This window comes from Pseudorasbora parva, chromosome 14 (assembly GCF_024679245.1).
Source record: "Pseudorasbora parva isolate DD20220531a chromosome 14, ASM2467924v1, whole genome shotgun sequence".
Taxonomy (NCBI): Eukaryota; Metazoa; Chordata; class Actinopteri; order Cypriniformes; family Gobionidae; genus Pseudorasbora; species Pseudorasbora parva.
In genome coordinates this window covers 10283303-10300030 of record NC_090185.1, presented here as the reverse complement: position 1 = coordinate 10300030, position 16728 = coordinate 10283303, and the positions used below count along the sequence as shown (strand labels likewise).

The 16728-nt window shown below is 37.5% G+C and overlaps 1 protein-coding gene across 1 annotated transcript; it reads left to right on the top strand.

Moving 5' to 3' along the window:
* Positions 1-4025: 4025 nt before the first annotated feature.
* Positions 4026-15858, top strand: LOC137039712 (uncharacterized). The gene is made up of 7 exons (XM_067414985.1): positions 4026-4038; positions 4134-4340; positions 4737-5057; positions 5472-5477; positions 8551-8886; positions 15498-15511; positions 15769-15858. Exons 1-7 carry the CDS (start codon positions 4026-4028, stop codon positions 15856-15858), a joined length of 987 nt encoding a protein of 328 aa, XP_067271086.1.
* The last annotated feature ends 870 nt before the right edge of the window (positions 15859-16728 follow it).

Here is a 16728-nt window from a genome sequence, read left to right as displayed (position 1 = left end):
ACCAGAGTTTGCCGTTTACAGCCCAGAAGGGTATTGAGAGTTGCTAGACGACACTCGCGGGCAGATTAGATTTGCTGCCGCTAGGGTGCATCTAGATTTCTAGGCTAAGGTTTAGGGGCAGGGGCAGTGTAAGGGGATAGAAAATACTGTTTTTACAGTATAAAAATCAATACGCCCTAGGAATGTCTGCATGTCACAAAAACAAACTTGTGTGTGTGTGCTATGTTGGATTGACTTTGTGTACTTCTGTGGTAAAGACGATCTAAACAGACTAGCTGGCAGCCTGCCATGAGTGTGAGATGTATAGCCTTAGCCTAACCAATCGGAGGAGAGCCCTTCTAGCCAATGATAGACGATAAAGGCTGTACCTTCCCCTACCATCCTGGGGAAAAAAATATCGCCTGCCGTGGAAATCCGATCCAAGTGTGACGTCAGAAGCAGTGCTCATTCCTGTATAAGTCACATTCTCATAAACATTGCAAAAAACAATTATAATAGGAGATTAAAAAGTCATTCGAGACAAACTAGGGAGATAGCCATGAAAAGCTTAAAGTTTGAAGATTTTTAGTCTAAAGTAGTTTAAAGTTTGACGGATTTATAGATAGATAGATAGATAGATAGATAGATAGATAGATAGATAGATAGATAGATAGATAGATAGATAGATAGATAGATAGATAGATAGATAGATTGATTGATTGATTGATTGATTGATTGATTGATTGATTGATTGATTTACATTTACATTTAATCATTTAGCAGACGCTTTTATATAAAGCGACTTACAAAAAAGGGGAGAGTAATAGAAGCAACGGAACAGACAAGGCCAACAACCTGTAAGAGCTGTAAGAAGTCTCAATTAATTAGCACAGTACAATTTTTTTTTTTTTTATAGACATCTACAACAAAAACTCACCTACGCAAAATGCCGAACACTAGATTTATGATACCTATGACAACAACATATATGATAGCTATGATAACAAGATAATTGGATAGACCTACAACCAATCAGAGCAACAAAGCGACGTCAACAGAGCTCAACTGCACTTTGTTGCCAAGTCCGCCCCCCCCCCCCCCCCCTCATTGTTTTCTATATCCGCGGGTTGAAGCGACTATTGTGTGATATATAGACCCATGAGTGCAAATTTTAGCAGGCAACCTTGCCAAAATAACACTCATTTTACCCCCCAAACGACATTTTTTTTCCGGAGAACCCCCTGAGAAGCTATTGTTTAAGGGCTAGTAGTTGGCAGGAGTACTTACCCAACATGATCATCATTTCTGAGAGAAATAGTGAAGGTGAATGCATATACAAACAAGCTCTCTGTTCAGGATTCAAACAAATATAACCCAAGCCCCTTTGATGATGTGCATGATTACGTTACTGTTGATCATCTGTCCGTCACCGTCTAAAGCCCGTCCTGATGATTTCATTGGTCCAAACAGTTTCTGTTCGGAGATAACTACTCCTCTATGGAGCGAGGCCAGACCGAACCGACCGACCTAAAAATGTTGTGGGCGGGGCTAAGTTCGGCTGGCATCCAGGCTAGCCCTGCCCTCTCTATTCAATATTCCGTTTCACTCTGAAATACGTCACAGCACTGAAATTCTTTGAACATTTCCATAACATCATGAAACAATAATAAAAAAACATAACAAAAAAAAATAATACTTTTTTTTTTTTTTACACAAAGGGTATACAGGTCCTTCTCAAAAAATTAGCATATTGTGATAAAGTTCATTATTTTCCATAATGTATTGATAAAAATTTAATTTTCATATATTATAGATTCATTGCACACCAACTGAAATATTTCAGGTCTTTTATTGTTTTAATACTGATGATTTGGCATACAGCTCATGAAAACCCAAAATTCTTATCTAAAAAAATTAGCATATCATGAAAAGTTTCTCTAAACAAGCTATTAACCTAATCATCTGAATCAACTAATTAACTCTAAACACCTGCAAAAGATTCCTGAGGCTTTTAAAAACTCCCAGCCTGGTTCATTACTCAAAACCGCAATCATGGGTAAGACTGCCGACCTGACTGCTGTCCAGAAGGCCATCATTGACACCCTCAAGCGAGAGGGTAAGACACAGAAAGAAATTTCTGAACGAATAGGCTGTTCCCAGAGTGCTGTATCAAGGCACCTCAGTGGGAAGTCTGTGGGAAGGAAAAAGTGTGGCAAAAAAACGCTGCACAACGAGAAGAGATGACCGGAACCTGAGGAAGATTGTGGAGAAGGACCGATTCCAGACCTTGGGGGACCTGCGGAAGCAGTGGACTGAGTCTGGAGTAGAAACATCCAGAGCCACCGTGCACAGGCCTGTGCAGGAAATGGGCTGCAGGTGCCGCATTCCCCAGGTCACGCCACTTTTGGGCTACAGAGAAGCAGCACTGGACTGTTGCTCAGTGGTCCAAATTACTTTTTTCAGATGAAAGCAAATTTTGCATGTCATTCGGAAATCAAGGTGCCAGAGTCTGGAGGAAGACTGGGGAGAAGGAAATGCCAAAATGCCTGAAGTCCAGTGTCAAGTACCCACAGTCAGTGATGGTCTGGGGTGCCATGACAGCTGCTGGTGTTGGTCCACTGTGTTTTATCAAGGGCAGGGTCAATGCAGCTAGCTATCAGGAGATTGTGGAGCACTTCATGCTTCCATCTGCTGAAAAGCTTTATAGAGATGAAGATTTAGTTTTTCAGCACGACCTGGCACCTGCTCACAGTGCCAAAACCACTGGTAAATGGTTTACTGACCATGGTATTACTGTGCTCAATTGGCCTGCCACCTCTCCTGACCTGAACCCCATAGAGAATCTGTGGGATATTGTGAAGAGAAAGTTGAGAGACGCAAAACCCAACACTCTGGATGAGCTTAAGGCCGCTATCGAAGCATCCTGGGCCTCCAGAACACCTCAGCAGTGCCACAGGCTGATCGCCTCCATGCCACGCCGCATTGAAGCAGTCATTTCTGCAAAAGGATTCCCGACCAAGTATTGAGTGCAAAACTGAACATAATTATTTGAAGGTTGACTTTTTTTGTATTAAAAACACTTTTCTTTTATTGGTCGGATGAAATATGCTAATTTTTTGAGATAGTAATTTTGGGTTTTCATGAGCTGTATGCCAAAAGCATCAGTATTAAAACAATAAAAGACTGGAATGGAAAATATGGAACTTTATCACAATATGCTAATTTTTTGAGAAGGACCTGTACATCTCAAATTAAAGAAGAGGAGTTTAATTCTTTGTAAATGTCCATAGTTCTTGTTGCGTTGCGGTTTGAGAGTCCTTGTAAAGTTTCCAAATAAATCTTAACGTCAGCCTTGAAATGGGTGATATTGGGAATCCTTTCAGACCATTTATATTTGTTTATGTAGAACTTAATATTATAAGACATAAAAACATGACTCTTTTCTAAATCCTTTTGTCATAATAAAAAATAGCATCTCTTTTCTCTGTTAATTTTGGTTCCACTTAATAATAGATAAATATTCTACATCAACCCAAAAGAATTGAACATAGATACATAAAAAAAATAATAAAGATGCAAAAGCACTGAAATAAAATCATTGCAACTTCCGGTTCACTGGGACTTTAATAGAGTACTGCAAAAATGAAGTCAAAACCCAGAAGACGTTTTCTGGTGTGCATGCACAGTTTACGTTGAACAACATACAAGTATCGCTAACTTATGTTTACCAATTATTTAACCCCATAGGAAAATTCATATTAGATAGTCTTCCCGGTTTTTACTTGGCCATTTCTTGTGGCGTTGACATAAAGATGAATTGTTTTGTTTTAAATGGTAAATATGTTTGTGTGTGTAGCTTTAAGTATATTATGCACACACACAAACTGAAACTCTGAAGACAAAAAACAAAGTAATTAGTATCGAATTATTAGTATAATATATTCACAGCACTTTCCTCTTGTGTATTTTTGTCCTGCTATCTCTTAATGAATGCATTTATCATTATCTGTTGTTTTCTTCTTCAGGTGTGTCTGGTGTTTATACAGATGGAGTCTCACTGTCAGTGATGGAGGGAGATTCACTCACTCTACTAACTGATGTTAAAATAAAGCAAAAAGACAGAATTAGATGGTATTGTTATGCCACTTGTATAGCTCAAATCAGTGGAGACCTCAGTAAGATCTGTACAGATGTTCAGTGTAATGAAGGTAATGAGAGATTCAGAGACAGACTGAAGCTGGATCATCAGACTGGATCTCTGACCATCACTAACACCACAACTGAAGAGTCTGGACTTTATGAACTGCAGATCATCAGCAACAACATCGAGAGGATTAAGAGCTTCAGTGTTTCTGTTATTGGTGAGATGATTTAGTCATTCATTGCATTGTCCTTTAAAAACAATTATTTACTTTGAATAAAAAAAGTGAGTTTAACATCAAATTTGGTCATCTTGTTGACCTTAAACATTTTCACAACTTACAAAAGATATCGCTATAATTTCAGCTCTATTTCCTGTTCAGCTTTCCTTTAAAAGCATATCAAACACCTCCACTTATCAGTTGAATTTATTTTTCTCACTGATTTAAAATGGATCTTTGTATTTAGTGATCTGTTTTGAAGGTGTAGAAAACAGAACATGAAACTGAACAAATCTTGTTTGCATGTTACATTATAAATCCACACATTTCTCTTCCCACAATCTTTATGAATTGTAGAAAAAAATGTATGACCAGTGTTTTTTTTCCCTTCTTCAGGTCTGTCTGGTGTTGGTCCAGATGAAGTGTCAGTGATGGAGGGAGATTCAGTCACTCTACACACTGGTGTTGAAACAAACCAACATGGGAAAATTAAATGGTATTTTGATAACATTCGCATCGCTCAAATCAGTGGTGATCAGAGTAAGATCTGTACAGATGTTCAGTGTAATGAAGGCACTGAGAGATTCAGAGACAGACTGAAGCTGGATCATCAGACTGGATCTCTGACCATCATGAACATCAGAACTGTAGATGCTGGACTTTATCATTTACAGATCACCAGCCCTAACAGCGAAAAGATCTTCAATGTTGCTGTTCGTGGTGAGTAATTTTACATTGCATTAAAACAGGTTTTAAATATTTAAATCACATGATTTTATAGTGTTTAATATATATAATTTAGATATTAAATTTAGATAATTTAGCAGATTGACCCCTGAAACTTTGCCGTGTGTTTGTGACTGGCATGAAAAATTGTATAACAGCATGAAGAACAAGAAGAATATTGTATTAAAATTGTGAATGGATTATGCAGAAAATGGTTGTAATCAATGTTATAATCAGTGTTGCTGTTACTTTTGAAAGCAATGCATTACAATATTGCATTATTCCTTAAAGTAAGTAGTTCTGTTACTTTTTCTCATATGGGCTGGGCCTACTTGTTTCTTTTTTTGGCAAAAGTAAAATGAATAAGCCTCAGGCTGAAGGAAATGCGAATCCATGCCTGTACAGAAGAAGGTGCAGTTTAAACAAATGTCTCATTGAAGAATGTTGAACATTATTACTTCAGCAAAAATAAAAATATACCTGCTAGCAGGAATTATCAGGGTTCAAGCATTTGGCCTTTGGTTAAGGCCTTTAAGCACATGTGTAAAAAAAAAAATATTCACCCTATTTTAAAGGAGGGGGTGAAAAACTCAGTTTCAGTCAATCTCATGTCAATCTTGAGTACCTATAGAGTAGTATTCCATCCTTCATATCTCCGAAAAGTCTTTTATAAAAGAAATATGGGCTGTACCAAGTCTTTCTGGAGAAAACATTCCTTCCTTCCTTCCTTCCTTCCTTCCTTCCTTCCTTCCTTCCTTCCTTCCTTCCTTCCTTCCTTCCTTCCTTCCTTCCTTCCTTCCTTCCTTCCTTCCTTCCTTCCTTCCTTCCTTCCTTCCTTCCTTCCTTCCTTCCTTCCTTCCTTCCTTCCTTCCTTCCTTCCTTCCTTCCTTCCTTCCTTCCTAACCTCTTTTGTCTTTCCCACACTAAGGGACAGGTTTTCATTGCCACATTATACCACCAGCTGTGCCATTCCTCTTTGTAGTGAGTTTCATTGTTGTTGCTGATGCTGTTGTGTCATCAGCAAACTAGAAATTATGTTTTACACCCTAAAATAACATTTCAACCTAGCATGTATTTCTAATAGATACAATGACGTAAATACATGACATCTGATCTAAATACCACATCTTTTACGGTCTAAACTGACTGCATCTATTTCCACACAAGCAGCGTGCATATACAGGTCCTTCTAAAAAAATTAGCATATTGTGCTTCATTATTTTCCGTAATGTAATGATAAAAATTAAACTTTCATATATTTTAGATTCATTGCACACCAACTGAAATATTTCAGGTCTTTTATTGTTTTAATACTGATGCTTTTGGCATACAGCTCATGAAAACCCCAAATTCCTATCTCAAAAAATTAGCATATTTCATCCGACCAATAAAAGAAAAGTGTTTTTAATACAAAAAAAGTCAACCTTCAAATAATTATGTTCAGTTTTGCACTCAATACTTGGTGGGGAATCCTTTTGCAGAAATGACTGCTTCAATGCGGCGTGGCATGGAGGCGATCAGCCTGTGGCACTGCTGAGGTGTTCTGGAGGCCCAGGATGCTTCGATAGCGGCCTTAAGCTCATCCAGAGTGTTGGGTCTTGAGTCTCTCAACTTTCTCTTCACAATATCCCACAGATTCTCTATGGGGTTCAGGTCAGGAGAGTTGGCAGGCCAATTGAGCACAGTAATACCATGGTCAGTAAACCATTTACCAGTGGTTTTGGCACTGTGAGCAGGTGCCAGGTCGTGCTGAAAAACCAAATCTTCATCTCCATAAAGCTTTTCAGCAGATGGAAGCATGAAGTGCTCCACAATCTCCTGATAGCTAGCTGCATTGACCCTGCCCTTGATAAAACACAGTGGACCAACACCAGCAGCTGACATGGCACCCCAGACCATCACTGACTGTGGGGACTTGACACTGGACTTCAGGCATTTTGGCATTTCCTTCTCCCCAGTCTTCCTCCAGACTCTGGCACCTTGATTTCCAAATGACATACAAAATTTGCTTTCATCCGAAAAAAGTACTTCGGACCACTGAGCAACAGTCCAGTGCTGCTTCTCTGTAGCCCCAAAGTGGCTTGACCTGGGGAATGCGGCACCTGTAGCCCATTTCCTGCACAGGCCTGTGCACGGTGGCTCTGGATGTTTCTACTCCAGACTCAGTCCACTGCTTCCGCAGGTCCCCCAAGGTCTGGAATCGGTCCTTCTCCACAATCTTCCTCAGGGTCCGGTCACCTCTTCTCGTTGTGCAGCGTTTTTTGCCACACTTTTTTCTTCCCACAGACTTCCCACTGAGGTGCCTTGATACAGCACTCTGGGAACAGCCTATTCGTTCAGAAATTTACATTTATGCATTTTATGTGGGGAAATTTCTTTCTGTGTCTTACCCTCTCGCTTGAGGGTGTCAATGATGGCCTTCTGGACAGCAGTCGGGTCGGCAGTCTTACCCATGATTGTGGTTTTGAGTAATGAACCAGGCTGGGAGTATTTAAAAGCCTCAGGAATCTTTTGCAGGTGTTTAGAGTTAATTAGTTGATTCAGATGATTGGGTTAATAACTCGTTTAAGAAAACCTTTTCATGATATGCTAATTTTTTGAGGTTTTCATGAGCTGTATGCCAAAATCATCAGTATTAAAACAATAAAATAACTGAAATATTTCAGTTGGTGTGCAATGAATCTAAAATATATGAAAGTAAATTTTTTATCATTACATTATGGAAAATAATGAACTTTATCACAATATGCACATTTTTTTAGAAGGACCTGTACTGTAGGTTGCCGTAGCAAATAACGCTACATTACTGCCGTTCTCGACAATGTAACTGTAGACGTACGTATTACATACTAGCATGAAGAACAAATAGACTGTGCATAAAGATCGATAAAAGATTTAAATTATTCGATTAAAAAACACACGTTAGCTATGTCTCCTCCTGAGATACCTTTATCTGATTTTGATGTCAGCATACATATATTCTTTACTGCCTTTGATATCCCACAATCCTGTGCTTTCCATTCAGTGACAGTTGAGCTGGGGAAAAGATGGCGTCCGGAAGTTGCGTTTGCTGGTCAGTTTGTGTTTTGGGATAGGGCTATTCACAAATATAGCTACTTGCTTTATTACTGAATTAATGTCGATGACACGCAAATTAACACAGTAACTTACCGTCACCTGCTGGTGGATATAGTTTAATATTTCAAAGAATCCCTTGAATGTTATTATTGCATATTTCTGTATTGATTTTTTTAATTTAAAACATTATTAAATGTTATACAGGTGTATATAAAAAGGTACAATTTTGCACTGGAAAGTCAATTTAGGGGGCAAATATTGTCCCTCAGTAGATAAGTTGAGAGTGGGAAAGAGGGGATTCGCAGAAGGTGGTAAATGCCTCCAGTCCAAAAAGTTTGGGAAACACTCTAGACAATAACCATCATTTTTCTCTATAAAAAGATCCTAAACCAGCTGTTTTTTTTAGATGCTGCTGCTGAGATAAAGGAATTGAAAGCCATGTCACCGAAGGAGGGCGAATCTGTCACTTTAGATCCTGCTGGAAGAAACCCAAATGATGTGATGGCGTGGTATTATAATGACGTTCTCATCGCTGAAATCACTGGAGATCAGAGTCAGATCTGTGCAGATGATCAGTGTAAAGAGAGATTCAGAGACAGACTGGAGCTGGATCATCAGACTGGAGCTCTGACCGTCATGAACACTAAAACCTCAGACTCTGGACTCTATAAACTACAGATCAACAGAAGTGGCAGCAGATTCAGTATTAGAAGAATTAAGAGCTTCAGTGTTTCTGTCACCGGTAAGTGTGTGTATAATCATTTAATGTATTTTAAATAGAGTGTTTACGTTTTTTTTATTCTGTCTAATGTTGTGAGTAATGTTATTAATCTGCACAATGCATAAAATCAGTTTCCCTGTGAGCAGTGATGTTTTGCCAATGTGCTGGTGCCGTTTTAACTGCTGTTCCTTAAAAAGACCCACCAAATGGTGCCATTTGTCAGTTCAATATCATAAAACTAAACTCAAAACAGAAAGGTGTAAATATTAGTCAAAAAATATCTGTAAAATTGATATGACTGTCTGACTTTTCCATTTAGGTTCAGGTCTGTCTCCAGGTGCTATAGCTGGAATAAGTGTTGCTGTTGTTGTTGTCCTGCTGTTGCTGTTGCTGTTGCTGTTGCTGTTGCTACTGTGATTTACTCTCGGAAGAAAGTAAGTGGTGCCTGTCTGTCTTTGTGCGTATGAATTATTATTGTTTATTATTTTAATTACATAGCACATGCACCATGGCATTCAAGCATAACTGAGAATTTGACAGTGTGATGTTTATCAGACTGAAGATTCATTAAGAGAAACAGCCTACATTAAGACATTGTCAATTATTTAAGAAAAGAAAACAACACTAAATTTCTTAAACACAACCCATTGTTATGTTTGTAGTATTTTTGTGATTTGTAGCTGAATCGTCAATCCTGTTCATTTCTTTTACCTTCTATGAATCTGCGTTTTATTTCAGAGACCGCCAACATACCAATCTGCAAATCAGGATGTCCCTCAATCGAAGACTGCTAATGACTCATACCATACTGTGACTGAGACTGCCACTTAAACACCAACAGACCTGACACCGTTTTTAAAAGGGACCGTGAAGAACTGAGAGAATGGGATCAAACACACCAGAAATAAACGGTTAAGCAGTAGCCTAGATCAGCAAAAAGAAAGCAAAGCAACACGTTATAAGCAATAGAACAGCAAGAGCTTGATGTTTTTCAGTATTTAGATGCTCACTAAAGCTGCTACAGTGATCCAGACAGGAATGAATGTCTAATATGAATATCTATAGCACAAATTGTATTTATCGTGCAGTTTATACGCAGAAAATACTTTTTTTTTTTTTACATGTGTATGATAAACATTGTAAACCCCTTGGGTATTATTATTGGTGTGGGTTAAGTGCATATTGCACGGCACAAAGTAGGTAACATGATATTATGCATTTGAAAAAATGCGTATCATGTGCATGTAAAAACAAATTTCTGCGTAGCCTATAAATTGTGCAATAAATACTATTTGTGCTATAGGTTACGCACTTTCATGAGATCAAACTGTACATTTTGTCCTGTCTGTTTACAGTCATGCAACTGACCCTACCAGTATGGCATTAGGACCAAGAAATGTATTTGATGTTTAGTGTAATTTAACCAATATTATCAGCATGCAATACTCTAATATTGTTTGCTCTTTTGAGGACCACCACAGTTCCAGGACCCTCGTTTTTTTGTTTTTGCGACAGCGCTCTCTAGCCAACTGTAGTCAACAGAGGAGACCTGATTGAAATTGTCTCCGCCTTATTTTTAAAAGCGGCCATTTTGAAATCAATTACTTAGTTTAAATATTTCAACAGGGTTACCAAGGGGTAGTTTTAGGTTGGTGAGGACTTAACTTAATTAAACAACCAATCATTACTCACCCGAACATTTGAAGGCAGCTGTTACTCAGGTACTCAACTGACCCTGCACTATTGATACCTGTTACGGGTATCTTTGCCAACACCGTTACAGACTTAATATTTAACATTTCAATAATTATTTAATAAAATGTTATTTAAATATCTACATTTTGCTGTTATCCCATATTGTATCAAATGTTTTAACTTATGTCGTAAAGTCGTGAGATGATACTGCAAAATTTCCATGTTCCATTACTATTTGTAATTTTTAAATGTGAATCACAAATGGCCTTCCTTCCTTGAAATAGCGATATTTCATGAGATGCTGATTATATAATCATACTGTCAGAATCTTGTTTCATGTGAGCAGGAAGGCGGAGAGGTTTAATGTATGTATATATTTTAGAAATATTTGCATGTATTTACTGTATATATATATATATATTTTATATACATTTTATATACAAATATTTTTATTTATTTTATATAAAACAGATTTTTCTTATATACATGCTTGTGTGTATTCATATATGCATAATATTTATACACAGTACAGTACACACATATTATAACTAAATGTATAATATATATATATATATATATATATATATATATATATATATATATATATATATATATATATATATATATATATATAGATATAGATGGTTTGCCCTCACTTGAACGGTCTGCCTGATCTCGTCACGTTACTTGAGAATAGTTTACTAGAGAAGGAAAAGTATGGGTGTTTATATAGTGTTTATGTGTATGTTATGAGGTTGTCTGCCTTCAGCTAGCAGTTGACACTCTTGTTTCATTTGCTTTTTCAAATTCTGTTGCATTTTTTCCCCTGTTAAACTGTAAAACTGCTTTGAAACAATATGCATTGTAAAAAGCGCTATATATATAAATAAGTGTGCCTTGACTTTAAAAAAGAAAAAATTCTCATGTTTATTATAAGCCTTAGAAGAAATTGTTTTATAATAGCACTTTTGTCATTAACGTGCATTTTGCCAAACCTCTGCACAACTTGAAATGTATGTGTTCATGTGACAAATGCCATTAAAAAGATTTGATTGACACATAATTGCTGGATTCTTTGAATGGTAAATGTCCTAGTTACGACACTAGATGGCGCTCTAATACAGTATGCATACTACTTGTAGTGTACACACTTTATGTAGTAGGGTCAAAGATCGTCTGGTTAACATGTCCAGTTATGCCATGCTGTAGGTATAACATTATTTGAGCAGAAACAATCCCTCAACATTAATGGTCATTTGTTTATTGTACGGCTCCAGTGACATTTTTTAAGGCTTCTAGAAAGATAAAATAGACGTGTGTATTTTCCCTTTCTGATGAAGGAGTTTTAATATAGTGATCATTCACATGGTGTTATGGATCAGGTCTCGCATTACATTGATTTTTTATTTATCCAACAATTTATGTTTTGCCTTTGTAAAGCAGCACTATTGAAAAGAACTAATGAACAACCAACAAACATAAATAATAAGTTTTAAATCATACATCACATTTATTCTTAAAATAAATTTAATTAAAAAAACCTTTATTTATAACATTTTATTATATTTATGACCTTATAAATAAAAGGTATGAAGAACAGTTCTTCTTAGAACGGTTCTCAGACATCAACATGTCAGCCCAGATTCGGCCCACATCTGGAACACGTAGAATCCACATATACCAGATGTGGCCCGGATCTGGGCCGACACTATGTTGCTCTCTGGGTTAGAGCTGGAAAGTACTACTGAGACTAGCACTGCTTAAAGGGTTAGTTCACCCAAACATTTTAATTCTATCATTATTCCTCACCCTAATATCGTTCGACACCTGTAAGACCTCCATTCATCTTCAGACAGATGAAGATATTAGTGTTGAAATCCGATGGCTCAGAAAGGCCTTCATTGACACCAATGTCATTTCCTCTCTCAAGACCCATAAAGACACTAAAGACGTCGTCACAAAGCCCATCTCACTACAGCGGCTCTACAATCATTTTATGAAGAGACGAGTAATTTTTGTGCTAAAACAAAAAACGACTTGTATAGTGATGGGCTGATTTCAAAACACTGCTTCGTTAAGCCTTGGAGCTTTATGAATCAGTCCATTGATTATCGATCCGAACCACTGATTCGATACACTGATTCATAACGTTTCGAAACTTTATGAAGCTTTGTTTTGAAATCGGCAATCACTATACAAATCGTTATTTGTTTTTTAGCGCTCAGAAACTATTCTCGTGTCTTCATAAATTGATTGTAGAGCCGCTGTAGTGAGATGGGCTTTGTGACGACGTCTTTAGTGCCTTTATGGGTCTTGAGAGAGGAAATGACATTGGTGTCAATGAAGGCCTTTCTGAGCCATCGGATTTCAACACTAATATCTTCATCTGTGTCTGAAGATGAACGGAGGTCTTATGGGTGTCAAACAACATTAGGGTAAGTAATTATTGACAGAATTTAAAGGTCCCGTTCTTCGCGTGTTTTCGAAGCTTTGATTATGTTTACAGTGTGCAATATAACATGAGTTCATGTTTCGCGTGTAAAAAAACACAGTATTTTTCACACAATTGACTTATCTGTACAGCGCTGTTTCCTCTGTCCTAAAAACGGCCTGATGATTTCCTTGTTCTGTGAAGTCCCTCCTTCAGAAACATGTAACGAGTTCTGATTGGGCCAGCGGAAAGGTCCCGCCTCTTACCATAACGGGAAGATGCAAGCGCTGAATGCGCGCTCTTCTCCACGTGAGAGAGCAACAAGACCACTGCCCCGTATTTTGCGTGTTCTTGTGGGCGGAGGGTTAGTCAACAAACGGTTCTAGTGACGTCACTCCTGAAGGAAGTGCAGGGGTGTAGTCCAAACCAGCCGTTCGCTGTAGGCTTTGAAAGGGAACTTCTGTTAAATAAAATATCTCGCTTGGCATTGAACTTTGAGCTTTATAATTTTACAGGTATTATTTATGCTCTAACAGCAACATTTCACACTAATTAAAGTTTGAAAGATGGAATCGCGAAGAACGGGACCTTTAAATTTTTGGTTGAACTAACCCTTTAACTTCAGGGTCACTGCATGAGTATAAGATCATAATGCATATGCACAACATATATGATATTTTCAAATTTCACAGTAATATCTCTGTTTGATTTGAGACCCTGTTGAGTTCAGCATTTTGTAAAGAAGGGTTTCTGTAAAGCATAAGTCAAATGGTTTAATATGAGCAGGGATGGAAAAAGTCTTGCACATGCTATTCACAGACACCGTATTCACACCAGACACACGTAAACTGACATCAAACACAAATAGCTCAGGCACAACAGGTCAGGCAACATTTTGTGTACAGAGGTAATAAATGAGACCACAGCAAGAGTCTCCACTTCTTTTGATGAGTCATGTTAAGACTTTAAGAGTTGAATATAAAAGTCTCCAATAGGGCATGTGTGTTAGATAATTTGTTGAACATCCTTGTATCACAAGGCAAGTTTGTTTCAAGTTTTTAGGAGACCATTTCATGAATCCATCATAAATTATTATACTTTAAATCCATCGTAGGTCACAGTTGGGTCTTGTACCAAAAAATTGAAGTTTGATCAGCTTCTCGTTGTGATAGATGCATACAGCACATTATCCTCCTCTTTAACTTTCTGTAAAATAAAAATAAAAAAACACAACAAAAGATGTACTGGTTGAGCAGTTTATCATTTAACATTTATCAGTAGGAGGAAAATAACACCAAACAACACCTTCTATATCCAAGGCTCTAAAACATGTTAGTAGTTATTTAATACATTATAATATTTGCTTAAATTGACTTGTTCTAGTCTTGCCATACAAGCCCTTAAATAATTAGTTCATCCAAAAATGTAAAATTCAAAATTGTAAAAGTCATTAATCACTCAGCCCTCATGTCGTTCCAAACCCCTAAGACTTTCGCTCATCTTCAGAACACAAGTGAAGATGTTTTTAATGAAATCTGCGAGCTCTCTCCATCCATTGACAAATACACAACGACCACTTTCAAGGCCCAGCAAGCTTGTAAAAACACCATTGAAGTAATCCATGTGACTCCAGTGGCTTAACTTCAGTTTTCTGAAACAATGCCAGTTCTTTGTGCAAAAAAACATGATTTACCACTTTACGACCATTCATGCAACGTCAGCTCTCACGTCAACACAACAAACATATGCTTGATTATATTTATTTAATATTTTGGTAAATACGGTGTTAAATTCTGCAGATTTGCATAAACAAAGCACTTGTGTCGCTTCATAAAATTGCGGTTAAACCAGTGTCGTCACGTGGATTACTGTAATGATGTCTTTACCTTTCTGGGCCTTGAAAGTGGTAGTTGTGTAGCTGTCAATGAAGGGACAGAAACCTCAGATTCCACCAAAAAGATCTTCATATAAGCACTGAAGATGAACAAACAAAAGTAATTAATTAATAACTGATTTTATGACAGATTAATTCATTTTTGCGTGAACTAACTCTTACTAACTAACCATAACTTCACCCAGGACAGCCAGGGACTTTGGGAGTTGTGATTAATGATCAGTTGAACTTCACAGACCATATTGCAGATTTGCCTTATATAACTTTAGGAAGATCAGGCCCTTCCTGCTACTCCACTCCTTGTCCAAGGTCTTGTTCTTTCCAGACTAGACTATTGTAATGCTCTCTGGGTGGACTTTCCAGCACCCACTGTCAAACCTCTGCAACGGATCCAGAATACTGCAGCGAGAGTGGTCTTTATCGCGTCGTAGAGCGGACGTCACACCGCTCATAAAATTGCACTGGTTGCCAATTACTGCTCGCAACTCATTACTTCATCCTTGTGTGTGTATATATATATATTGTGGTGGTGACTGATCAAACAAAAACACAAGCGTCTAAATCACGACAGGAATAAATTCTCTTACCGATTTCTGTGCGTTTCTTTTGTAGAACGCTGGTTCAGCGTAAGTGATCTCGTCTTCAGCCGTCTCAACAACTTCTAATGATTACAAATGCATTAAAAAAAACAAAATTCAATACTGACTAGATCTGATTCTTCACAATTTATTATTTTATTATTATGTAAAGCATTAATGCACACATTTAATTTAATTAAAAATGGCATTTACAAATTCAATTTCTTATTAGACCTATAACTTTTTCATTATAATACTTGTTTAAAAGCTTGCCTTCTTGGTAATTTTTTCTACATTTCCTGCAGATCCAGAAGATCACAAATCCAGCAACAGTCATCAGAGATCCAGCAGAGATCAGCACTATCAGAGAGACTGGAGGAGGAAAAAGAGAGTAAAACAGAGACAGTCCTTAGTCTGAGTGAATTTACCGCTGTCAGCTCTGCCGTACCTGCACATGTGTGGCAGAGTTGAGTGATGTTGGGATGTCTGGTCTGGTTGCTGATGGGATTGTTCAGCACACAGCTGTAGGTGTTTTTATCCTGATATTCCACCTCCAGAGGTAGAGAGAGACTGATGCTGAGATCAGACACACTGATGCTGGACAATAAACTGTTTCCTTTGAACCAGGAGAGAGTCACATGACTCACATTCATCACTGATGAACACACCAGTGAACATGAGGATGATGATGATGAAGAGCAGTTTCTGCTGATAACAGGAACAGGCAGACGAGCTGGAGAACACGAGAGAGTGGTAAGGAATAAACCCAGTGCTGGTCCTCTCTATATCTAGGACCCCCTAACTGCTCGGGGGTCCACTTGATCTCAAAAATAATTTAGGTAGCAAATATATAGCTATATATTTAAAACATATATATTTTTTTATAACAAGCAGATATAAATGTGGATTAAACTGTAGCTGAGTCATGTGGATTTTCCTAATACTTTCTAATACATAAGTATTTGTGTTTATTTAATAATTGTTTCTGGCTCGGACATCATGCAGTGCGGCAGAAAATGATATGCAGTCTATGGTCTTGCCATATATTTGACTTCCGAACGAAGCTGAGCTGAAGAAAAAAGAAAAAGAAAATTCACCAAGAACAAAGTAGGTATGCTAAATTCATATTTAGTCTTGATAACCCAATAATAATAAAAAGCACAATCGAAACAAAAAAGAAAAAGAACACAAAAAAGAAAAACACATTCCTGTTCAGTCATGCAAGCGGTCGGCTAAACTCCGAACACATCTTCCCTTTTTAAGAA

Bases quoted from the DNA above. Each gene is read 5' to 3' on its own strand.
- LOC137039712 (XM_067414985.1), top strand. The intron at 4,341-4,736 runs GTGAGATGATTT...TCCCTTCTTCAG, and splicing joins CTTCAGTGTTTCTGTTATTG to GTCTGTCTGGTGTTGGTCCA.